At 35.4% G+C, this 22,011-nt stretch overlaps 4 protein-coding genes across 11 annotated transcripts; 2 read left to right on the top strand and 2 right to left on the bottom strand.

The window, feature by feature from the left end:
- Nucleotides 1-1,201: 1,201 nt before the first annotated feature.
- Nucleotides 1,202-7,166, top strand: LOC103485485 (ATPase family AAA domain-containing protein FIGL1). 4 transcript variants are annotated; one of them, XM_051082572.1, is made up of 14 exons: nucleotides 1,202-1,597; nucleotides 2,318-2,453; nucleotides 2,568-2,624; nucleotides 2,727-2,945; nucleotides 3,231-3,472; nucleotides 3,938-4,065; nucleotides 4,158-4,276; nucleotides 4,345-4,437; nucleotides 5,083-5,184; nucleotides 5,345-5,447; nucleotides 5,924-6,007; nucleotides 6,091-6,186; nucleotides 6,318-6,445; nucleotides 6,528-7,166. In XM_051082572.1, the coding sequence occupies exons 1-14, from the start codon at nucleotides 1,248-1,250 to the stop codon at nucleotides 6,627-6,629; spliced, it is 1,959 nt and encodes a 652-aa protein (XP_050938529.1). In that variant the 5' UTR covers nucleotides 1,202-1,247; the 3' UTR covers nucleotides 6,630-7,166. The 4 variants fall into 4 exon arrangements, with proteins under 4 accessions (XP_050938529.1, XP_050938528.1, XP_050938526.1 ...); XM_051082571.1 differs by having other exon boundaries at nucleotides 2,562-2,624; XM_051082569.1 differs by having other exon boundaries at nucleotides 2,568-2,945.
- Nucleotides 7,167-7,473: 307 nt separating this feature from the next.
- On the bottom strand, nucleotides 7,474-12,503 carry LOC103485484 (sulfite oxidase). Of its 5 annotated transcripts, none has more exons than XM_008443119.3 (12): nucleotides 12,108-12,503; nucleotides 11,446-11,561; nucleotides 11,299-11,361; nucleotides 11,158-11,194; nucleotides 10,655-10,736; nucleotides 10,466-10,584; nucleotides 10,213-10,308; nucleotides 9,324-9,434; nucleotides 9,135-9,236; nucleotides 8,933-8,980; nucleotides 7,938-8,153; nucleotides 7,474-7,840 (listed from the first exon to the last, which is right to left on the bottom strand). In XM_008443119.3, exons 1-12 carry the CDS (start codon nucleotides 12,180-12,182, stop codon nucleotides 7,724-7,726), a joined length of 1,182 nt encoding a protein of 393 aa, XP_008441341.1. In that variant the 5' UTR covers nucleotides 12,183-12,503; the 3' UTR covers nucleotides 7,474-7,723. The 5 variants fall into 5 exon arrangements, with proteins under 5 accessions (XP_008441341.1, XP_050938531.1, XP_050938530.1 ...); XM_051082574.1 differs by having other exon boundaries at nucleotides 11,299-11,332; XM_051082573.1 differs by lacking the exon at nucleotides 11,299-11,361.
- Nucleotides 12,504-16,164: 3,661 nt separating this feature from the next.
- Nucleotides 16,165-17,183, top strand: LOC107990498 (uncharacterized mitochondrial protein AtMg00810-like). The gene is made up of 2 exons (XM_051082675.1): nucleotides 16,165-16,395; nucleotides 16,455-17,183. Exons 1-2 carry the CDS (start codon nucleotides 16,165-16,167, stop codon nucleotides 17,181-17,183), a joined length of 960 nt encoding a protein of 319 aa, XP_050938632.1.
- Nucleotides 17,184-19,232: 2,049 nt separating this feature from the next.
- LOC103485483 (uncharacterized) lies at nucleotides 19,233-22,002 on the bottom strand. The gene is made up of 5 exons (XM_051082988.1): nucleotides 21,779-22,002; nucleotides 21,355-21,485; nucleotides 20,091-20,141; nucleotides 19,748-19,796; nucleotides 19,233-19,623 (listed from the first exon to the last, which is right to left on the bottom strand). The coding sequence occupies exons 2-5, from the start codon at nucleotides 21,466-21,468 to the stop codon at nucleotides 19,451-19,453; spliced, it is 387 nt and encodes a 128-aa protein (XP_050938945.1). The 5' UTR covers nucleotides 21,469-21,485; nucleotides 21,779-22,002; the 3' UTR covers nucleotides 19,233-19,450.
- Between the last annotated feature and the right edge of the window lie 9 nt (nucleotides 22,003-22,011).

The following is a 22,011-nucleotide window of genomic DNA, read 5'->3' as shown; positions in this document are numbered from 1 at the left end:
CTCCAATTTCCAAAAACAATTATTATTGTGCATATATGTTATAAACTATCTATTTGTTTTAATAATTACCACCATTTAATTACTCTTCAAGTAATGACTTCTATAATGACTCTTAATTTACTACTTTATAATTATATCTTACCCTTCACAATAAAGTAAATTAGAGAGAACATGGTACAATTATTTATCACCTACTCTAGATATTTCACCTAAATTTTATCACAAAAAAAAAAAAAAGTGACAAAAAAACTACAGAAAGAAAAAAAACAAAACACAAGAATGAATTGTTTTTGTAAAGTTGGCAAATCAACTTCAATGACCCTGCTATTGTTTTAGAAACAACCATTTTCAAATAAGATTTAATATCTCGACAATGACATTATTTTTCTTTTGGTTTTATTTCAAAAAGATCTTCTAGGAATGAAAATAGTAGTTATTTCTTATAAACTCATAACTATCAACTTATTTAACCGATGTGAGATTTTGGTCGAATTCTTAACAATTATTCTCTTGAATAAATGACTACAAGCCTTTCGACATTTTCTTATAAATAATGTGTTAGCTACATCCATGAAGCAGAGGTATGACAATTTCATTAGAGAGAGTGTTACAAAATATATAATAGCGATGTTCCTTAGTTTAAAGAGTTTAAACAGTACGATCCCTTAAACCCTAGGTCATGATCGTAAATAAGTCCTAGATAATGAAATAGTTAAATACGATTCTATTAAAGTTTTGGGAGGGTTATCCTATAACCCCATAAAGTGTTAACATTTTGTCAATTTTGACAATTTCTTAATACTTTCCAATTTTTGATGGATAATAGTTAGTAGTGGGAAGATAAGGTAATTAAAAATAGTTAGCGATTTTACGAGTAACAGTTAAGTATATAGCAACATTTTTAAAAGATTGTTTAGCAAAATTTAAAAGCGATGCGATAGATGTTTATAACTGATAGACTCTTCTAAGCGTCTATCAATAATAGACTAATATTTTCAACATGGTTTACCAGTTATAGACTATAATATATTTATCATATTTTCATATACAGGCAAATTTTAAAAATGTTTCTAAAATCTAATCGCTATATTTACTCAGTTATAAAAAAAAAAATCCATTTTGAAATTTTGTTTGGGCTTTGATAAAAGAAAAGCCCATATCTAATTGCGCTTCATCCACAACATCAACAGTCATAGAGACTCAAATAAAGTGTGTAGCCATTACCGCCATAGCGCTAACGCCTGAAAATGGCGGGAAAAGAGGAGTTCTTGTCCAAGCAGACCTCAATGCTCTCATCTTTGCGTTCCTCTTCTCCATCCAAACAACAAATCGGTGATTCCCAACCGGAGGAGGACATATGCTGGAGAAAGCAAGTGGACCAGAATCTGAAGAGGCTTCAATCGCTTCTCTTCGGTGCCGATTGTGCCCTCGAGAAAGCCGATTACTCTGCTGCTCAACTTCTCGGTCTCCGTCTTCTTGGATTTCTCGACTCTCATACTCATACCGACGTTGATCAAGCTTTTATTCATCCTATTAGGCGCGAGGCTGTTGAGAAAATTCATGTCGCTCGCCGGTCTCTCATGCCGGAATCCGATCGGTATGAATTTTAAGAGCACATACATTATTTCTTCTTTTACCTTCTACTTGCAGAAATGCTATTGAGCGCTAGGAAATGAGTGTGAACTGTCGCTTTAGCATCGGATAGTCATTTTTCAGTACTTCTGAGAACTTAAAAGTGTAGTTGATTTGGTAATTAGCTGAGTAGCCAGTTAACTGTGAAAATTGTGGTTTTAGTTGGAGTAGAGTTATGTGAGACAATCAGAAGCAAAAATCACCCACTGTTAAGGAAAACATAGATGAATTTTCCGGTCCTTAGCTCAGGCTGTGTGTGTAGATAATGGGAGTGAATAGCAGGATTCGAGGTTGGAAAAGAGCTGTTGAAACTATCGTAAACACTAGGGGACGGTTGATGTCTTGATGAATTGGATGACGGATGATAGTTTTGAATTTTCATATGGTGGACAATAAACATAAACAATTTCAAGTGCAAAATGTACGTGTGTAGTTTACACATTGAGTTCATTGGGTAGCTAGCGCTAGATATTAGCATTTGCAATTACTGTAAGGCGTCTCATTAAATGTACTGATAAGTGATCTTTGGAGAGTTTAAACGTTACATTATCCTTTATTACTTTGATTTTAGTTATATCTCCTTAAATATTCTAATATTTTGATCTTTGAGACTAAAAGATCTAACGGTGAAGTACCACCCTTTATTAATTCCAATTTGGTTTTTAAACCATCTGTATGCTCTCAGACAAGTGTTCGAACAAGCAAAGACCGCCCCAGGATGTGTATTTAGCATGAGCAAGGATGTGGATTTTAGCAAGATTACGCAGTCAAAGTACTTTCAGGCACTTCAACACTCTAATGGAAGGATTATAAATGAATTGGTAACTCACATCCATTGAAGAAGTTTATTCATTTTATTTCCTAGGACGTTTGAAAATTTCCGTACAGAATGTCTTGTCATGTGTGCTCATCATATGACATCTTCTCAGGATCAGCTGGCGAGAGTGGACAAGTTGAGTACCAAGGCACTGGAAATCACTGCAGAAGCTAAGGTTACATTCCCCCTGTATAAAAAAGATCATGGCAGGACAAGTCCTAGTCTGTACTCTTTGAACTCAAGTAATCGCTTTGACGATTGTATTATTGTTGAAAAGGATCCTTCATTATATGATCATAAAAAAACTCAAGGTGTATCTTTCACAAAACCTGAGGAGGAAGGGCGGGCTCACAGAAACATGTTTTCGTCACCGACAAGGCATGTTCGGATGGAAATAACCAGCCCTAAGGTAGACAATACCAACTCACCTTCGGGTACTGAAGATGCTAATGCTGACTTCTCTGGGAATGCATTTGTCACAGCAAGAACAAAACTGGTATTTTCTTCCACATTTAATGCAGTTGCATAGTTTTATAAAAGCTATTTCAAAGTCAGATGAAGTGAACTCATTTTGAGAAGATTTAGGGCCAGCCAATATTCTGACTGTAAAGCAACTTAATGCTAATATTTTCTCTATGGTAAGATATTTGTATTTTAGCTAAGTGATTCTTGCATTTCTCTCCTAGCCTGAGCCAGGGGATTCTGCTCTTCCCCTAGCCTGTTTCATTTGTTTATTTTTATCAACAACTTTTGAAGAACTTGTTTGGTTCTTCACTATTAGGAAATGGATGCAAAGCAAAAACGAGGACTTGCGGGATCACCAAATACTTCAGTCTCCCCTCAATGCAATGATAATGTTTCATATAAAGGATATGGGATGCGATCATATGGTTCTTCACGCCGTGGAGTGCGTGGTAATTTTGTCCCTCCTGTTAGGTCTACTGGGGGCACTGCTGGAAACATGGTAAATTCACGAATTGGTGGAAAAGGTGAAGATACTTTGGATGACTCAACAAAGAGATGGTAAATATTTTGACCGCAAGATCTAAAGTTGGCTAATGAAAGTTCCTGACTTCACTTTATATCTTATTATTCCTCAAACCATCTCCATCTCTAAGTGATCGAATATATTCTCAGTATCTAGACAAACTAGAGGGTAGTAGGTTCCTCTTCCGGTTCGAATGCTGTATTTCCCTGTAGCTACTGGCTCTGCTGCTCTTCTGTGCACATTTACAATGCTCAAAGGCTTGTCATTTGTTGTGTGTGATGCTTCGACTATTTTTTTGTTTTCTATGTCAATATTTTAGTAGTTGGCCTGTTCTGGAATTGTTAATTCTTCTACACGATGTAAGATAGTTACTACAGTTTCTGTTACTAAACTTTCCAACGGTTTGCAGTATGCTTGCTTGAAATCCTTTAGCTGCGTCAACAATATAAGCTGCTTCTTGCGACTATTCAGATTTTGATACGCTTCATGTTGTATTCTAGTTTGGACATGTTGTGCGGACCTGATGATGAGCTTCCTGAAAAATTAAGGAACTTGGAGCCTAGACTTATTGAACATGTTAGCAACGAGATTATGGACAGGGATCCTAATGTTCGGTGGGATGATATCGGTATAACAAGAAGACATTTCGTTTGATTGTTCAATACGGTGCGTTGGTTACAAAATTGTGCTGATTTGAATTCTTTGCATGGATATTTGTAGCTGGCCTTGAACATGCAAAAAAGTGTGTAACTGAAATGGTTATATGGCCTTTATTACGTCCTGACATTTTCAAAGGTTGTCGTTCTCCTGGAAGAGGTCTCCTTCTTTTTGGTCCACCGGTGAGTTTAAAGCTTCATAAATATCTTACACAAGAAGTTTTGTGGTATAAGCTATAATTTTCTTACAGGGAACAGGTAAAACAATGATCGGAAAAGCAATTGCTGGAGAGGCAAAAGCAACTTTCTTTTATATATCTGCCAGCTCATTAACTAGCAAGTGGGTAAGTGCTGATGTGATTGGAATTATTTACGTAATAGTCATGAATATACTTCGTTTGGACTTGGGGGAAAATATTGTTTGATCTTGATGTTTCAAAGATGGTTTTTAGATACCTTGTTGACACAATCATTAGATTTTAATTGAAACTAGACTTCTCTTTGCCATTTTAAACTACTTGTTTTTTGAATATAGAATATTTTTACTTCACTGCTTACTTGATTGTTTCATCACTTATTTTCGATAAAGAAAAATCTTATGATAATACTTCCCCAATATTTTATAGGTTGTTTGTGAATCGGTAATTTCTTTGTTTTTTTTCAAAAATTGTTTTGCATTGTCGCAAAAATTGAGGTTACTGTGCATTTTAAACTACTATTTAGGAGACTATTATTCAGATCAAACTACAAGAAAAACAAACATTTTGAAAATAATTCCCCCAAACCAAGAAAAACTACTATTTAGGGACTATTATTGAGACCAAATTACTAGTAAAACAAACTATAAGAAAAACAAGAAACTCCTTTACTGGGTTTTTTGTTTGAAAAATAAGTGAAAATTTCAAAACAACTTCCAACCAGCCTCTTAGTTTGTCTGAAAATATGTTTAATGTTGTGCTAAGTAGTAACTTTTCAAGTGGTACATGTAGATTGGTGAGGGCGAAAAGCTAGTGAGGGCTCTCTTTGGGGTTGCCAGCTGTCGTCAGCCAGCTGTCATCTTTGTTGATGAAATTGATTCCCTTTTGTCTCAGGTAGAGACTTCTTGTTTCCTCATGCTTGAATTAGTTCTCAGTTCGTTTAATAGTGCTGTTCATTAAGCAAGTTTGTTAAACAAAGATCACTCATGTTGGTTTAAGATTATTTCATATATTTATCTTTTAGTATCACTTCAAAATTTTCTTCCATTTGCAGCGAAAGTCGGAAGGTGAACATGAATCAAGTAGACGACTCAAAACACAGTTCCTTATAGAAATGGAAGGCTTTGACAATGGCAGCGAGCAGATTCTTCTCATAGGTAATGTTTTCCCATTTTTAAAATATTGCTCGGGGTTCCCATGTATCCATTTGACTGGTGGAATTGTCTCTCTCCCTCTGTTTTTTTCCCTCCTGACTGAATCAGCAATCGTTTGCAAATTGCAACACGAAAAATGCTCTACACCTAGTTTTTATTGTGTTTTTTCTTGAAAATTCTGTAAATGCTGTACAATGAGTAAGTTCATGCAAATGTTTGATTGTAATGTGACCTTACATTAAAAAAAGTTTAATTTGACAATAAAGGTCATGACTTGTTCAATTTTTGATACTATCTCAAAAGAGATGTTCTGAATCAATTTCTTTCTGAAGTCATATTTTTTATGACGCTCTCTCTCTTAAGATTAACCTTCTAGTATTAATAACGTTCATCTTCAAACTCTTCAAGCCTGCTATGGTTTTTATCACACAATTTTAAAAGCAAATGCGCACATCCTAAAAGATATTCAACCTATACAGGAGCAACTAATCGACCACAAGAACTTGATGAAGCTGCAAGGAGACGGCTTACCAAGCGACTTTACATTCCGCTCCCTTCTTCAGGTACAAGTCATGATTTTATCTGTGGTAACTAAATGCACCTGACGCTCTTATCTCATGGCTAACTTGTTTTATTGACAATATAGAAGCAAGAGCATGGATTGTGCGTAATCTCTTGGAGAAGGATGGACTATTTAAGCTTTCTAAAGACGAAATTGATACGATATGCACTTTGACTGAAGGTAATAGCTACATTACGAAGTTTAGGACTAAATTCTCACCTTCACTAGTTACCTAGGAGTCTAGGACTGAATGCACATTATCGATCTTTGATTTTCTATATGAATTCTTTCTGGAAAATGTGCATTTTTAGGTTATTCGGGTTCAGACATGAAAAACCTTGTGAAGGACGCTTCAATGGGCCCATTAAGGGAGGCTCTGCAACAAGGCACAGATATCACGTTGCTTAAAAAAGAGGATATGCGGCCTGTAAACCTTAAAGTAGGATTTTAATAGTTGAATATAGATATGTTTCTTTTCTCAGGGTTATCATCCTTTATTTCTTTCTGGCTTATTTTTGTAGGACTTTGAGAGCGCAATGCAAGAGGTGAGGCCCTCTGTTTCTTTGAGCGAACTTGGCACATATAACGAATGGAACAAGCAATTTGGGAGCTTATCACTTTGAATCTTTTTACTTAACATAGATGGTATGCTGGCGGGCCAAGGTTGGACTAAACTATAAATGATATTTAAACCGATTACTCACTGTCTTCCATTTTGAGATCTGAAACAGCGCACCTTACAGCATTTATCTTCTTTATTTGGAATATTCAGGTATGTACAGAACCTTAGGCAAATAATCAATCCCGAGTTCAAGTGCTTTAGGAGTATTTCTTCCTAAAGTACTTTAAGCCTTGTTTTAAGTTTCTGCATATCTGGTTGTAGTTTGTGTAATCTCCTTTTTATCCGGTCTTCCTATGAACCTTGCAGTTGATGATTATGGGGAATGTTTATGATAGTATTGGTATTAGAGTAATCTTTAGGGGTATGTGAGTAATTAGCTAGAGAATCGAGAGTTTCAAGATTGAGAGGGTCGAAGTACCTCCGACACTTGGTTTTTCTTGTATTATTGTTATCTTTTATATCTCAATATATCTGGGCAAGGCCCCAAAAGGGTTTGAAAAATTTAACTGCCATGCAGCTTGCCCGATGATGAAGTTTATCTTGCGATTCTCCTTTGAATGACAAATTGGTTTGTTATTTTGTGAAGTTCTTTATGGTAGGAGGAGGAGGTTTGAGATGTAACGTACTTAAATGCCTTTGTAGTTCTTACTTTTGAGCTTTTTGTTTGTCATGCATTTGTCACACTATGGGGATTAGTTTTCAAAGTTTTGTTTACTGGTAATTCTTTGTTGGTTCGTCTTCATGAAACTTAGTGTATGGTAATTAAAGCTTGTGGCGTCTAAATAGGAAGTAAAAAAGGCATGATCCAGTTCAAGATTGGTGGAGCCTAGAAAATTCCGTATTGAAAAATTTAAAGGCTACTCCATTTCTTGTTAATTAGTTTTGAGATGAAACTAAAAGAAAAACGTGATTAAAAATTCTTAAAAGATTTAAAAGCACTCTTGAAACAACTACATTATTCATCGTTGTAAGCAGGTCCCATATTCTTATTCTCATTTCCAATGGAAAATCTAAATCCTAGCACAGTGGAATTTGGTATAAAAAAAGAGTTCATGCTACACATCATTTATTTATGAGATCCCTTTCTTCTTTATTCTATATACTGGAACGACCAACTCCAACTTGAACTCTATGCCATGAGTTGTTGAGTATACCCCTTACATTCCATATCTCTTCCACTTTTTCTGGTTGCACATTTGCTGCTGAATCAACCTACATTTTACAAATTCAATTCAAAGCTTTTCACACTCCTAAACCAACTTATATACAGCCTACACATTCACCATTTTTTCATTCAAAAGATACTTACAGCTTTAGCTACAATTTCCGTGTTTCGTAGGATGTCAACTGTGATCTCGAAAAACACCCATGCCCACTTATAACTGCTCAGACTATCAGCAACATATGGGACACCAATCTTCTGATATCTTGTGGCTTCAATCCAGTTTTTGCCACCATCAACTGATATGTCCACTCTCTCTATTCCCCGCCCACCTCCCGCCACAGCATAACCACTAACGGTAACCTGACATACATTTGAAGATCATAATTATTTAAGATACATGCTCTCGACCAAGAGACTATATGCTAGAATTCGGAAAAAACTATTGAGACTATCACCATTATATGCTAGGAAAGAAATTAGGTCAGAGATGAAATCTAGATTATAAATATGCATGTAGAACTGTTGGAATAAATGGTTGTGACTATATGAGTAGGGTTGCATTCTTTCGATTCCATGAGTTGTACTGTTTCATGAATGTCCGTCTTTTCAAAATTTAAGCAACTTGATGAAGAGATATGACTGCACGAATAGCCACCAATAGATCTATAAGTATGTCTCTTCTTCAAATTGGGGTTTCACATTTTTCTTAAGCACTTTTCTCTCATAAAACATTTTCCGTTTCAAAAAAATTGTTGAAGTTCTATTTATTTAGATTTTGTGGATAAGGTGTTCCTTCCATAAGAAAGATAACTTATTCTATGGAAGATAATTATTGTTGAAACTCGGCAACAGAGTGAGCAAAATTTTCTTAAGAAAACAACGTGAATTCATTGAGCTCAAATTCTCTCCTATATACAAGAGTTCTTTATTTTTTATTTTTTAATTTGATGTGATATTATTCAAATAACAAGAGCAACATTCTCTAGGTTTTGCTAATGTACATGTCCCAAACTTACAAATTAATCTGGATGAACAAAGCCAGAAGATTGGAGACTCTTACATCTGTATGATAAGCAAATCCTTTGCATGGATCATTTTATATCTTTCTTCAAACATTGAAGTTACACAAAAGAACTAACCTTTCCAGGCTTTATATGGTCTACATCCTCCAAGGAACAGATGGCACACTGAAATTCAGCAAGTTCAACTTCATTAGTCAAGTGAAAAGTGTACATCTAAAGTAAATGATAAAGAACTGTCTTCTAATTTTCTTTCATCATCAACAAAAAAAGGAAGTAAAAAACCTAATAAAGGAAAAAAGCAGTAGTCTTTAGTAAAAACCTGAATAGGGAAATCCATTTGAGGCCGCCTTGCTGACCAATCAATATTACTCCAATCTACAGAAGGAGGAAACATTTTGTAGTCTTTCTGCATAAAGAAACCCTACAAGCCAATACCATGGAACTCCATTGTAAGGAATGGCTAATTCTTGAGAGAAGAATAATTTGAATTTTATACTTCAATTCCTACCTGGCATTCCTCTGCATTTATGCTAATAGAATCAAGCCATTTAACAGATCGAGCACCAATAACACCGGGGACGATTACACGCAGCGGGTACCCATGATCCCTGTTAAGAGGCTTTTTTTTTTTCCAGAAAAAGTAAAGAATATTAATTATAGTAGAGTAGCACGATAATCAACGTAATAGCATAATGTTGGGAAGTTCTCCTATCCCTTCTACTAGAATTATTATAATAGTGAATGGGTGTTTAGGACGTTGAGTTGGTTATTATAGTTGTTGAGCTATAATAGTTTGTAGGTTATAATTGTTCGTTTGGGGTGCAAACTATTTATTATGTATAGAAAATAATAAACACAATAACAAGGAGGGATTTGAAATAGTAATAGTATAGTTAATTGAAGGTTATAATAGTTGAAAACACTAATTATTATGATTGAAGCCACAAACGTGGAGGAGTGATCTAAGTTCACTCTATTCATTTAAAGTTGGGGTCTAATCATTCTGAAAGTAATTACTCAACATCAGAAGGCAAGGAATACATGCAGGAAAGAACCTGGCAAGCATTAATAAAAATTACAATTACAAACAAGAACATTTCCTCTCTTTTTGGGAGTTTTTAACCCCGAACAATTTTCTTCCTTTTCATCTATCAATAAACTCAAGTACATAATTGTTCAAACTACAAATCAAGTTTGAATAACGTCATTCCTTTTCATCTTCAAGTGAAGAAGAAAATTAAAGGCAGGCCCATTCAATAAAATCAAGTTCATTCATTGTTGTGTAATCGAACAATCAGTATATAGTCTATTAAGTAGTAGAGACTAGAAGTTTAATGTGATAAGTACTTCAATATGTAGACATGCACTTCAAACTGTTATAAAGAACTATGACTTACTTCTCCATTCATTTCATAAGCAAGTAGAACATCTGCTTCAGGATTTGAAGCTTGGATAAGTGGAATTGATGCCTTGTATGGGCCTCCCTTTTCTTCCTGTACTTTATAATCATAGCAACCAATATCATTCCTTTCTATCTTACACATAATTCCTTGGAACAAAAGGGAAAACTTTCATTAACATAGTTCATATTATCATTAATGACATGTCTCATGTCCTCTTTTTCTCATATCTAATTGGCCAATGTTGTACCTCACACTTATCGACGCTCACAAACTCAACATGTTTTCCACCTTTTTGTGTACAATAGCTGAACTTAGATACTCCAACAAGTTCAAGAACATCAGCCAGTTTGGCACCACCCCAGACAGCTGTAAGGTTAAAAAAGATCCAACTTTAAAAGTTAACAGATCTAAAACATTAGCCGTTCATGTCACATACCATTTCCTAGAGTAGAAATATCCCAGCCAACTCCCTTCACTTTTCTGACTTTACTCATCGCTGTCCTTCGGTTACCTGCACACTATGTCCATGCAAGCCAAATGGTATCAAATGATATAAGCAGTCATCCAAATGTTGAGATTCCTATATTGAAAACACATTGCTTGCCTCTCTTCTCATTGCTGACTGGTTTTGAGATGAAACTTATGTTATCTGATATGATATCAGAGCTTATAAAGTCTAAACAGATATTCAGTCTAAGAATGGTAAAACCAGAATAAGCACCATCTCAAATGTCATCTTGGGGGATCCGGTAGATGGTATTTTAGGGGATCCCACGTTAAAGAAATCAACGGATCTCACACTTTCTATAAGATAGATGTGCTACTTCTCTCATTACTAATTGGTTTTGAGATTAAATTCTATATTATCTAATAGAAACAACTCCTAGACTACTTTCGAGTCTGGTGCCTCCAACGACTAATGCATATTAATGAGAATACCTGTAAAGTGGCAGTGACATTGTACTTTGGAAGCATCCTGTTACATCAAAAAAATCTTAGGTGATTTTTGAAGCACGATAAAAGTTAATATACAAAGTTTGAGTAGGTTCTTTTAAATCCAAAACACTCCACACAGCTCACCTGATATCATTCATGAACAGCTCTTTTGGGTTTTCTGTAAGGCCATTTATAGAAACACAATATCTATAATGTAAAAGAAAAGGTTTGTACTTTGTAATAATTGGAATCGAAAAGATAAAAAAGAAGAAAAAGGAGGAAGAAGAAAACCTTTCAATATCATCCACCAAAGGAATAGGGCCATGATTTCTCTTGTAAAAGAAATGTACAGGAGTTATATAAGAGGAAATCAGTGCTGAACGTGGTGGCTCTGCATTGAAGGGCTCCTGAGGGAGAGATGTCATGGGAAAAACATCAACATAAATATCCATAAAGCCACGTTTGAGACAAACTGACTTTGAAATTATTAAAATCACTTTTGTGATCTTTCATCCTTCAAAATTCTTTTTGTATTTAATTCTATACTTTAACATCATCAAAAGATTTAATAAGTTTTTGTATGGAAGATCCAGTTTTTGAAACGTTAATGCAGAATGACTTAGTCCTAAAGAAATCTTTAACGACCATTTTGTTAATGTCACATATCGTTATCTCGAACATCGTATTTAAATTACAGTCGATCAAGCAGTGATTGAAAATAAAAGTTGGGTTAAAAGACTATGACTATTTCATGATGGGTGAGACATCTTTGCGATCATGTACGTCATCCAGATGATGGTGGAGTGCTTACATAAGTATAAAATCTCAAAACTGAAATTACGTAACAAAAGTAATTTTGACCTTTTTAGAATCATTGGAAACATGCTTTTGAAGTATGAACTGATCATAAACAAGTAAAAAATTTGAATAAAGGAAAGGGAAAAGATGGTTGCCTTGGCATTGATAATGAGAGATGGGTGACGAAGCGGTTCTTGGGAGTAATCTGAAGGCGCAGTTAATCCAGGCATATTTGATTTGTTGTCACAGCTGAGGGAGGGAGAGGGAGTAATGTCTTTGATTCTTAAAATGGTCACAGCCAGAGTGAGAAATGACAAAATGGTGAAAGGCTACGTAGAAAACTGACGTGGCTGCTTTCCTTCTGACTTGTCGCTTTGTCCAAAATCTGTGGGTTTTGGGGGATATTAACGTTGACGCCAACTGCCAATGCCCATTGTTTCATATTCTTCTTTTTCTTTACGCTGAATCAAACAACTTCAAATTGTTTGATAAAAAAAACTTTGTTTCAAGTAATTCAACTACTTGAGTTGAATCATCATTTTCATACTCTTTAGAACCCTATTTGTGAAATCTAACTTTTCATTTATGGCTGCTGGGCTTCTTTTATAAAAGAGTTGGTTCCATAATCTATTCTTATTTATTAAATATTAATGTAATAAAATCTTTTGTAATTAAAATACATTATTTGTTTCCTTATTTATCATTCAGACCCTTGTATTTATCCCCTTGTTCCTTGATATAATTTACACAGAATATTTTATTAATAAAATATTTAAACCACATGGTATCAGAGCTTTAACCTAGGTTACTATTCAGCCGCCGCCGCCGCCTATCTTGCAGTGTTCTGTTCGCACGCGGTTTTCCGTCGACCGATCTCCGTCACAGTCTCTTTTGTCTGTAGCAAGTGACCCAGCACGCCCGATCTCTGTCCGCCTTTCCCCGGTAACAATACACATCTCTCCGACGTCCGATCTCTATCCGTAGCAAGTGACCCAGCACGCTCGTCTGCGTTTCTGTACGCCCATCCGTTCGCGTCTCTACGGCGTCTATCTCTCCGACGTCCAATCTCTGTCTGCAACAAGTGACCCAGCACGCCCGCCCGCGTTTCTGTACACTAGCCCGTTCGCGTTTCACACGTTTCTGTCCGTCCACAACACGCCTCGCACGTCGTTGTCTGTAGCACGACTCGCACGCTGCCGTCCGCAGCACACCGCGATCTCCGACTTTCGATCCTAGCTCTCTGTTCTCCGGTCTCCGTGAAACCCAGCCAAAGCCGACCTTCAATCTCTACACTCTCCGGGGCTATCCTTTGCTTCATTCGAGCCATTGCTCATCACCGTTATAGTTTTCTGTTCGATCCCGCTGTTCATTGCCGCTCTCTGAATTTTATATCTTGTGCAAAACTACTATTAAGATCTATTGACCAATATTGTGTTTTGCTGACTTATTTCTTTATTGTGAGTAGATGGAGAAAAGTAAAATTGCTCGCCCAATCATCACGATTCTTGATGGTTCTAATTACATTACATGGACAAATCAAATGAAAAGCTTTTTAATTGGACGGAAATTATGGAGTATTGTCATCGGCGATATTACCAAACCGACCAAACAAGACAAGGAAGATGATAACAAATTTATCGAACGTCTTGAAGAATGGGACAGCAAAAATCATCAGATTATTACCTAGCTTAGCAACACATCGATCCCTACTATCCATACACAATTTGATGCTTTTAAAAATGCTAAGGAATTATGGGTTATTCTATCTACACGGTTTAAGTCCGTCGGATTAGCTCATTACTATCAGTTGCAAAATAGCCTTGTTAATCTTAATCAAGAAGTTGGGCAATTGGTGAATGAATATCTAGCAGCACTTCAACCCATCTAGACTCAAATCGATCAAGCTAAAATCAGTAAAGAAAATCTTCGTCTTATTAAAGTCCTTATGGGACTTCGTCCAGAATATGAACCTGTTAGGGCCGCCTTACTACACCGCAGTCCTTTGTCCTCATTGGATGCAACTATCCAAGAGATATTATTTGAAGAAAAACGTCTTGGCATCAATCTCTCCAAACATTCTGATGTTGTTCTTGCAGGCACTTATTCATCATCTAGAGCATCAAGCACACTTTGTAAGAACTGTAAGCTCATTGGTTACACATTTATTGATGGTCCTAAAATAGAATGCAGGTACTGCCATAAGCTAGGACATATTTTGGATAACTGTCCCATAAAACTGCCTCGACCTCGAAGTTATCCTACAAACTTTGCTAAACCTGGTACCTCCTCTGTTGCTGCTGTTGCTTCAGATAATTCCACCACCCCCCATTTTCAGATAAGTGATCTTCAAAGTCTACTAAATCAGTTAATTTCATCATCTTCCTCTGTACTTGTCGTCTCACTTGGTAATCGATGGCTTCTTGACTTTGTCTGTTGCAATCATAATCTTGCTAAATCTTTACCACCCATTTATGTTGTTGATGGCAATTGTATGAACATCACTCACATTGGTACCATTAATACCCCTAATTTAAATCTTCCTCATATTTACTGTGTCCCAAACTTAACCTTTAATCTAGTGTCTGTTGGTCAACTGTGTGATATTGGCTTAACTGTCTCTTTTTCTCCCAATGGTTGTCAGGTCCAGGATCCGCAGACGGGATAAACGATTGGGACAGATCGCAAAGTGGAAAGATTGTTTGAGTTCCTATCACTTTAGGTTCCTTCTCCTTCATCCATCTTTGCTCCTGTCACTGATTCTGATACATATCAGTGGCATCTCCGCCTTGGTCATGCTTCTCCTGAAAAACTACGTCATTTAATTTCTGTCAACAATTTAAATAATGTTACCAAGTTTGTCCCTTTTAATTGTTTAAATTGTAAACTTGCTAAGCAACCTGCTTTGTCTTTTTCTCCATCCACTTCTATATGTGATAAACCTTTTGACTTAATCCATTCAGACATTTGGGGTCCTGCCCCTACTACTACTGTCCATGGTTATCGCTATTATTTCTTATTTATTGATGATTTCTCTCGATTTACATGGATCTATTTTCTCAAACACCGCTCTAAACTATCTCGCACCTATATTGAGTTTGCTAACATGATTCACACCCAATTCTCTTGTCCTATCAAAACCCTTCTCACTGACAATGCCTTGGAGTATAAAGACTCCACTATTCTATCTTTTCTCTCCCAACATGACACTCTTGTTCAGCACTCCTGCCCCCACACTTCTTAACAAAATGGGCGTGCTGAGTGCAAACATCGCCACATTCTTGACTCAGTACGTACCCTCCTTCTTTCTGCCTCATGCCCTGACAAATTTTGGAGTGAAGCAGCTCTTACATCAGTCTATACCATCAACCGTCTTCCTTCTTCTGTTCTTCAGAACATCTCTCCATTCGAAAGATTATATGGTACTCCTCCCAACTACTCTAACCTTAAAGTCTTTGGTTGTGCGTGCTTTGTTCTCCTACATCCTCATGAACACACTAAACTTGAACCACGTGCCCGTCTCTGTTGTTTGCTTGGCTATGGCACCGAACATAAAGATTTTCGTTGTTGGGATCCTATTTCCAATAGACTTCGTAAATCTCGCCATGCCACATTTTGGGAGCACACTACGTTCTCTCGCTTGTCCTCCTTCTCTAGTCCTCAACCTTTCTTCACCGATACCTCTGTTGAACTTTTTCCTCTCTCTGAATCCACTCTTGATACTGAGCTTGCTCAATCTGCACCTACTTCTGCAAACTTAAACCAATCGTTCGTCTCTGATGATGGTTCTGAACCTACTCCAGACACCCCTCTTTGTTGTTCTACTAGGTAAGGGAACCTCTCATCCATCTCCAAGATTATCACTGTTTTTCCACTATTGTTTCCCTTGTTGAACCTACCTCTTATCAAGAGGCTATTACTGGCCTTTTATGGCAGAAAGCGATGAATGATGAATTACAGGCTCTTGACAAGACACACACTTGGGACTATGTTGACTTACCTCCCGGCAAAAGACCCATTGGCTGCAAGTGGATCTACAAGATCAAGACTCACTCTGATGGCACTATTGAGCGTTATAAAGCTCGTCTTGTTGCAAAAGGATATTCGCAAGAATATGGTATTGACTATGAAGAAACATTTTCTCCTGTGGCTCGGATGACATCTGTTCGAAGTTTGTTAGCTGTTGTTGCTGCCAAGCAATGACCTCTCCTTCAGATGGATGTCAAAAATATTTTCCTTAATGGGAATCTTTTTGAAGAAGTCTATATGCAGCCTCCTCCTGATACTTCTTCTCCTCCTCACAAGGTGTGCCTCCTGCGTCGAGCATTATATGGTCTGAAACAGGCTCCACGGGCTTGGTTTGGCACATTTAGCTCTACCATCACTCAATTTGGATTTTCTTCTTGTACTCATGATACTGCACTTTTTACTCGTCACACACCCAGGGTATTGTTCTTATTCTCCTTTATGTTGATGACATGATTATCACTGGTAATGATTCACAGGCCATATCTGATCTCCAGCATTATCTTGGTCAACATTTTGAGATGAAAGACCTTGGGTCTCTCAACTACTTTCTTGGTCTTGAAGTCTCTCGACGCTCAGATGAGTATTTCTTATCTCAAGCCAAATATGCCTCGGGTCTCTTAGTCCGCTCAGGAATTACTGACTCCAACACAACTTCGACACCATTAGATCCCAATGTTCATCTGACCCCTTATGATGGTCTTCCTCTTGAAGATGTGAGTCTATATCGACAACTTGTTTGTAGTCTCATCTATCTAATAGTGAGTCGTCCAGACATTGCATATGCTGTTCATATTGTCAGTCAATTTATGGTTGCTCCTAGAACCATTCATTTTACTACTGTGTTACGTATTCTTCATTACATTAAGGGAACCTTGGGACATGGGCTTCAGTTTTCCTCTCAATCATCTCTCATATTATTTGGCTACTCTGATGCAGATTGGGCTAGGGATCCCACCGATTGGCGCTCTACAATAGGTTACTGTTTTTACTTAGGCGATTCTCTCATTTCTTGGTGTAGTAAGAAACAAAGTGTTGTCTCTCGTTCCAACACTGAATCAAAATATCGTGCCCTTGCTGATGCTACTGCTGAACTCCTATGGCTTCGCTGGCTTCTTGCTGACATGGGTGTTCCCCAGCAAGGACCACTCTTCTCCATTGTGATAATTGTAGTGCCATCCAAATTTCCCACAATGATGTTTTCATGAACGTATAAAGCACATCGAAAATGACTGTCACTTCATTCGTCATCATCTCTTGAGCAATACTATTCTCTTACAACCTATCTCCACCATTGAGCAACCAACAGATATCTTCACCAAAGCTTTACCATCTACCCGCTTCAATCAATTACTTACCAAACTCAAGCTAACAAATACTCTACCACCTTAAGTTTTGAGGGAGGGTATTAATGTAATAAAATCTTTTGTAATTAAGAATATATTATTTGTTTTCTTATTTATCATACAGACCCTTGTATTTATCCCCTTGTTCCTTGATGTAATTTACATAGAATATTTTATCAATAAAATATTTAAACCATATTAAGATAATCAAATTAGACTATTTTTTAATCGATACGTTGAAGTTAAACAGATTTTTGAAAAAAGAGATTTTTTTTTACAAAAATATCAAACTAATTTTAGAAATAGCAAAAAAAAAAAAAAAAAAAAAAAAAAAAAAAAAAAAAAAAAAACACTTCACTTGGATTGTATATATTGTTTAGTGGAAATATCAAAAATTTGAATGTTTGTATTTGGATATCCAACGTAATTACAATATGAATTACTTCAATTTAATAGTTTGTATATAAACTAAAATTAAATAATTACTTAAATATAAGAGAGTCAATTAAATTTAACATTAATTAATTTATTGCTAAAAATAATTAAATTAATTAGAATATTGATAAGAAACTTTTTTATAGATATAACAAACTACTCAAATATTTACGGCCCATAACAAAGCTCGTAAAGTTAGCCACCGTCTTTCTTTTCCTTTTCACTGTTTTTTTTTTTTTCGCTATGATTTCTTTCCATCGTTTTTCTTCATTTTCTCTACTATTTTTTAATGTCGTTTAGATTGGGTAACCAAATATGATTCTTTCTTATTTTCCTTTTTTTTTTTTTGTTTCGCTGCGATTTCTTTTATTTCTTCTTTTTCTCCTCTTTTCTTTTATGTCGTTTAGATTATGATAACCAAATCTAAAAGATCGTGTATAATGTATATAATGAACCTTGGAAAAAATCGTTTAGATTAAAGTAGCAAAATCTAAATGATTGTGTAAAAAAATAAACAATCGTGTAACAAAAGAAATTAAAAAAAATGTTTAGCAAAACCTAAACGATCATGTACAAAAAAAATCTTGAAAAAATTCGTTTAGATTCAAAATTTAAAAAAAAAATCGTTTAGATTTGGGCGACCATGTCGCAAAATCTATACGATCGCGTAACAAACAATAGTCAAATATAAACAATAGCTTTGTTGACGGCGTGATATTTTTTTATTGTGGGTTGTAGGTTTTTTCGTTTATGGATCGTTATACAATATAAATATTTTGCCGCTTTTTACATTTTTGAAAAGACCCCATTCAAATTAACGACAATAATTTATATTGGATAAGTTAAGATGGGCATAAAATTCTATAGTAAAGATATTAGTTGAAATTTATTAAATCTAAAAACATTTATATATTTAAAAATTAAGGAATAGTTGCAAATTTTGTAATTAAATTCAAAATATTAGATAACAATATTTTTAAAAAATTACAAATTATACAAAATTTGTTCGATAAAATTGATAAACTTTACTATATCTACAATTTTTAAAATTATTATTGTATACGTTATTTTATAAATATTTTAAATATAATAAAATAAATCAAAATATTTATAACTTAGAGCAGAATTTTAGATTCTATCGAAGATAAATACTTAAACTTCTATTACTATCTATCAAAATAAATGATAGAAACATATCAATATCCATCGTTAATGAAATCTAAAATTTTACTATATTTTATAAATATTTTATCAAATTTGTTATTTTTTACATTTCTCCAAAATTTTATTCCTAAAATTGTTATCAATTGTAATATTAATAGTTACAAAAGATGAAGAAATTTTTACTCTATAACTTATAAATAGTTTGAAGTAATTTTCTATCTTTGAAAACCCTTTTATACATACTCTATAATTTTAAAACTTGAGGAGGAAAAGGAGAATATTTTAAATATTTGGTAAGAAAATACTCTTAGCTTCCATGATAACACTCCGGTTTATTCTATAGAAGACAGTGAGGTTGGAGGTTGATGAGTTGAACAACGAGGATAGCTCTTTCACTGTGCTCTTTACTTGGATGAGTACTCACAACTCATCTAAATTCTTACCTTATCAGTCCCATTGCATCTAAACTATACATAAAACTTACACCTTAATATATACAAATATGAAATAACATTATTCTCTTTAGTGCACTAAGATATTGGGCTTGGAACATCAGAATCAAGTAACTTAAATTTAAGGATCTTATGTACACAGGCAGTGGCCTTTAACTCCTTTCTGGTAGCTTGTTTTGGTTCAGCTGCTTCTCTCGAGCAACCATTTGTTTCAGATGGCTGAGCTTCTTCTTCAACCACAGGGACTTCCTCTACATTAGACGACATGAATTCAGTGTAAGACATTGGTTTTCCAATATCTATGCAAAGTCTTAAAGAACAATTTGAAACCTTGCTTTAAAATCAAACGGCTACGTTTTCTTTAAATTTGCTCACCTTCCGCAAAGGTAAGACATGTGCCTATGGTTTCTTCATATTCTCCAATCTACAAAAGAGATTTCAAACAAATATTTTTATATGGAAGTTTGATAGAAATGCCTGTTAATCACAAAATATAGACTACAACAGCCTTGAATCAAACCAAAAGATAAGAGAGTAAGATCAATATCATTTACATTGTGTATTAACATAAATTTCTATACATTTGAAGCTTATCCTTAAATGGTAAAAATTTAGGTACTCTTAACAACAATGGTAAACACAATAATGCCAAGAGACTACACATTATGGTTCTGCTGAAGTACACTAGGTAAAAGCTTGTATCTTATTAACAACTTACCATCTTAAATTTGTCGCAGATAGTCAACACTGGATTCATGGTGTCCAAACCCTGGAAAAGAAATGAATCAACATTCACATAAAGCATACAAATTAACAGAAGGCTTGCCCAATTACACAATATATTCTTTTTCATTAAAGCTTGTTGCACGTAGTAATCATAAACGAACCAAACCCTCACACGATACTCTAGGAATACACAACTTGTGTATCGGTCTACCATGAAAACCTAGTGGAGGGGGTTACTCCTGGTTGGAAAAAATTTGTAATAAGGTTATTTACTAGTTAACTACTTCTCTTTTATATAGGCATACAGGGTTAAAGTATAACCTTATTTTGAATAGATGTCATCACAAGTAATGTAATTTTCTCTTCTCTCAAATCAAACCAAGTTACGAACGTCTATATGCTAGGAAACATGGACACCGACACAACATGCCAATTTTCGAAAAAGTAGGGTACGACACATTGAGGAGACATTATTTTTTTATTATAAAATTAAATCTTTTTCGTGTACATGAACATATTGTGAAATATTCCGTTTAAAAACATCAAAACAACAAGTTAAGCACCATAGAATTCATGAATTTATGCATAAGGTTTGGGTGTGAACGTTTGGGCATCAAAATAAAGTTAAACACCTCATTAAGAACTAAGTTCAACCTTTTTCATACAGTTCAGAATATCATGCTAATACAATCCTAGGTTCTAGGTTTTCTTCAAGTATGTCATAATACTTTCTATGACAACCCAATGCTCTACCCTAGGTTTGCTTGTAAACCTACACAGTAATCCTACACTATATATGGCCTACTGCAGTCAGCAGCATGTCTGCAATAATGCTTGCATACAGAGATTGGTTAACACTATCACTAGTGTTGAACTACTTTACACTAGGTTCACAAGGAGTACACAATGGTCTACAATCCTAAGATTACATTAGTTTCTACTAAGTCTCGTGTCAAAATTTACACAACGTTAATCCAAAGATTACATATAAGCATATAACAGTGCAAAGTTTATTTTCAAACTTACAGTAGATGCATTCGTCACTTTCATAAATAAAAATTTAATAACCCCTGATGCTTGTTAAAGTCTAATTCTTAAATATTCAAATATGTTATTCTTAACTACTTATAGGGGAAATTAATAAACAACTCATTTTAATTTAACAACGGTAACTCGAAAGCAAGTAATTAAAGATCAAGAATTAGCTCGTAGAAAAAATTTCATTACTTGATAATTAGAGTAGGTCAGAAACATACAGATAGAACGTATGGAGCATTGGGTGGAATGTCAAGCAGCGATACATCACCAAGGTCAAGCAATACATATTCTTCCTCGGCATTAGAGGCGGAGTCAATTGTAGCTTTTTCCATGTTCCTTAGAGATGCCTCTGAAAAATAAATAGAATTTGTAAGCGGCTCAGCAATACCAAATAAAGCTTTTAGGTAACCCCTGATTTCTTTAGGATTCCAAACCATCAATGTGTTTGAATGCAATGGAGAAAAAATTACCTAAAAATAAATTGTGGTTTGTTTTTATACCTAAGCAATATCAAATAAAAATTTGAAATCATACGGAGGCGGAGAATATTGGTAGTGGCTGAGCTGCTAAAAGGTGCTGCGAACAGAATGAGAGAGAGAGAGAGAGAGAGAGAGAGAGAGAATTAGGAATGGAGAGCCTTACCGGCAAGGGGTGGCAAACGTCAGATGCAGGGGTGAGCAGAAGCGGGCGGCGGTGGGAGGAGGAAAGGCGAGGAGGTGTTGTTTGTTCGTATGCGTTTAGGGTGGGTTGGGTGAGGCTCGTAGAAAGGTGGGAACTGGAAGGGGTTTGGAGGAGGGGGTTACCCTCTAGAGACTCGCTAATCGCAACATATGAAGAGTAAATAAAAACGATGGGGTTTCTCTATGTTTTATATT

The sequence above is a fragment of the Cucumis melo genome, chromosome 3 (assembly GCF_025177605.1).
Source record: "Cucumis melo cultivar AY chromosome 3, USDA_Cmelo_AY_1.0, whole genome shotgun sequence".
Taxonomy (NCBI): Eukaryota; Viridiplantae; Streptophyta; class Magnoliopsida; order Cucurbitales; family Cucurbitaceae; genus Cucumis; species Cucumis melo.
Note: the sequence above shows the minus strand (reverse complement) of the source record. Positions and strands in the feature narration are given on the sequence as shown.

What these genes read in the sequence shown, in the direction of transcription:
- LOC107990498 (XM_051082675.1), top strand. Translation starts at nt 16,165, where the DNA reads ATGGATGTCAAAAATATTTTCCTTAATGGGAATCTTTTTGAAGAAGTC. An exon ending in TTACTCGTCACACACCCAGG is followed by an intron (nt 16,396 to 16,454) that starts GTATTGTTCTTA and finishes AATGATTCACAG; the next exon opens with GCCATATCTGATCTCCAGCA.
- LOC103485483 (XM_051082988.1), bottom strand. Translation starts at nt 21,468, where the DNA reads ATGGAAAAAGCTACAATTGACTCCGCCTCTAATGCCGAGGAAGAATAT. An exon ending in TCTGCGACAAATTTAAGATG is followed by an intron (nt 19,797 to 20,090) that starts GTAAGTTGTTAA and finishes TCTCTTTTGTAG; the next exon opens with ATTGGAGAATATGAAGAAAC. An exon ending in ATGTCTTACCTTTGCGGAAG is followed by an intron (nt 19,624 to 19,747) that starts GTGAGCAAATTT and finishes CGTCTAATGTAG; the next exon opens with AGGAAGTCCCTGTGGTTGAA.
- LOC103485485 (XM_008443122.3), top strand. Translation starts at nt 1,248, where the DNA reads ATGGCGGGAAAAGAGGAGTTCTTGTCCAAGCAGACCTCAATGCTCTCA. An exon ending in CTCATGCCGGAATCCGATCG is followed by an intron (nt 1,598 to 2,317) that starts GTATGAATTTTA and finishes GTATGCTCTCAG; the next exon opens with ACAAGTGTTCGAACAAGCAA. An exon ending in GATGACTCAACAAAGAGATG is followed by an intron (nt 3,473 to 3,937) that starts GTAAATATTTTG and finishes GTTGTATTCTAG; the next exon opens with TTTGGACATGTTGTGCGGAC.
- LOC103485484 (XM_008443119.3), bottom strand. Translation starts at nt 12,182, where the DNA reads ATGCCTGGATTAACTGCGCCTTCAGATTACTCCCAAGAACCGCTTCGT. An exon ending in TAAATGCAGAGGAATGCCAG is followed by an intron (nt 9,237 to 9,323) that starts GTAGGAATTGAA and finishes ATTGGCTTGTAG; the next exon opens with GGTTTCTTTATGCAGAAAGA. An exon ending in ACCATATAAAGCCTGGAAAG is followed by an intron (nt 8,154 to 8,932) that starts GTTAGTTCTTTT and finishes AATGTATGTCAG; the next exon opens with GTTACCGTTAGTGGTTATGC.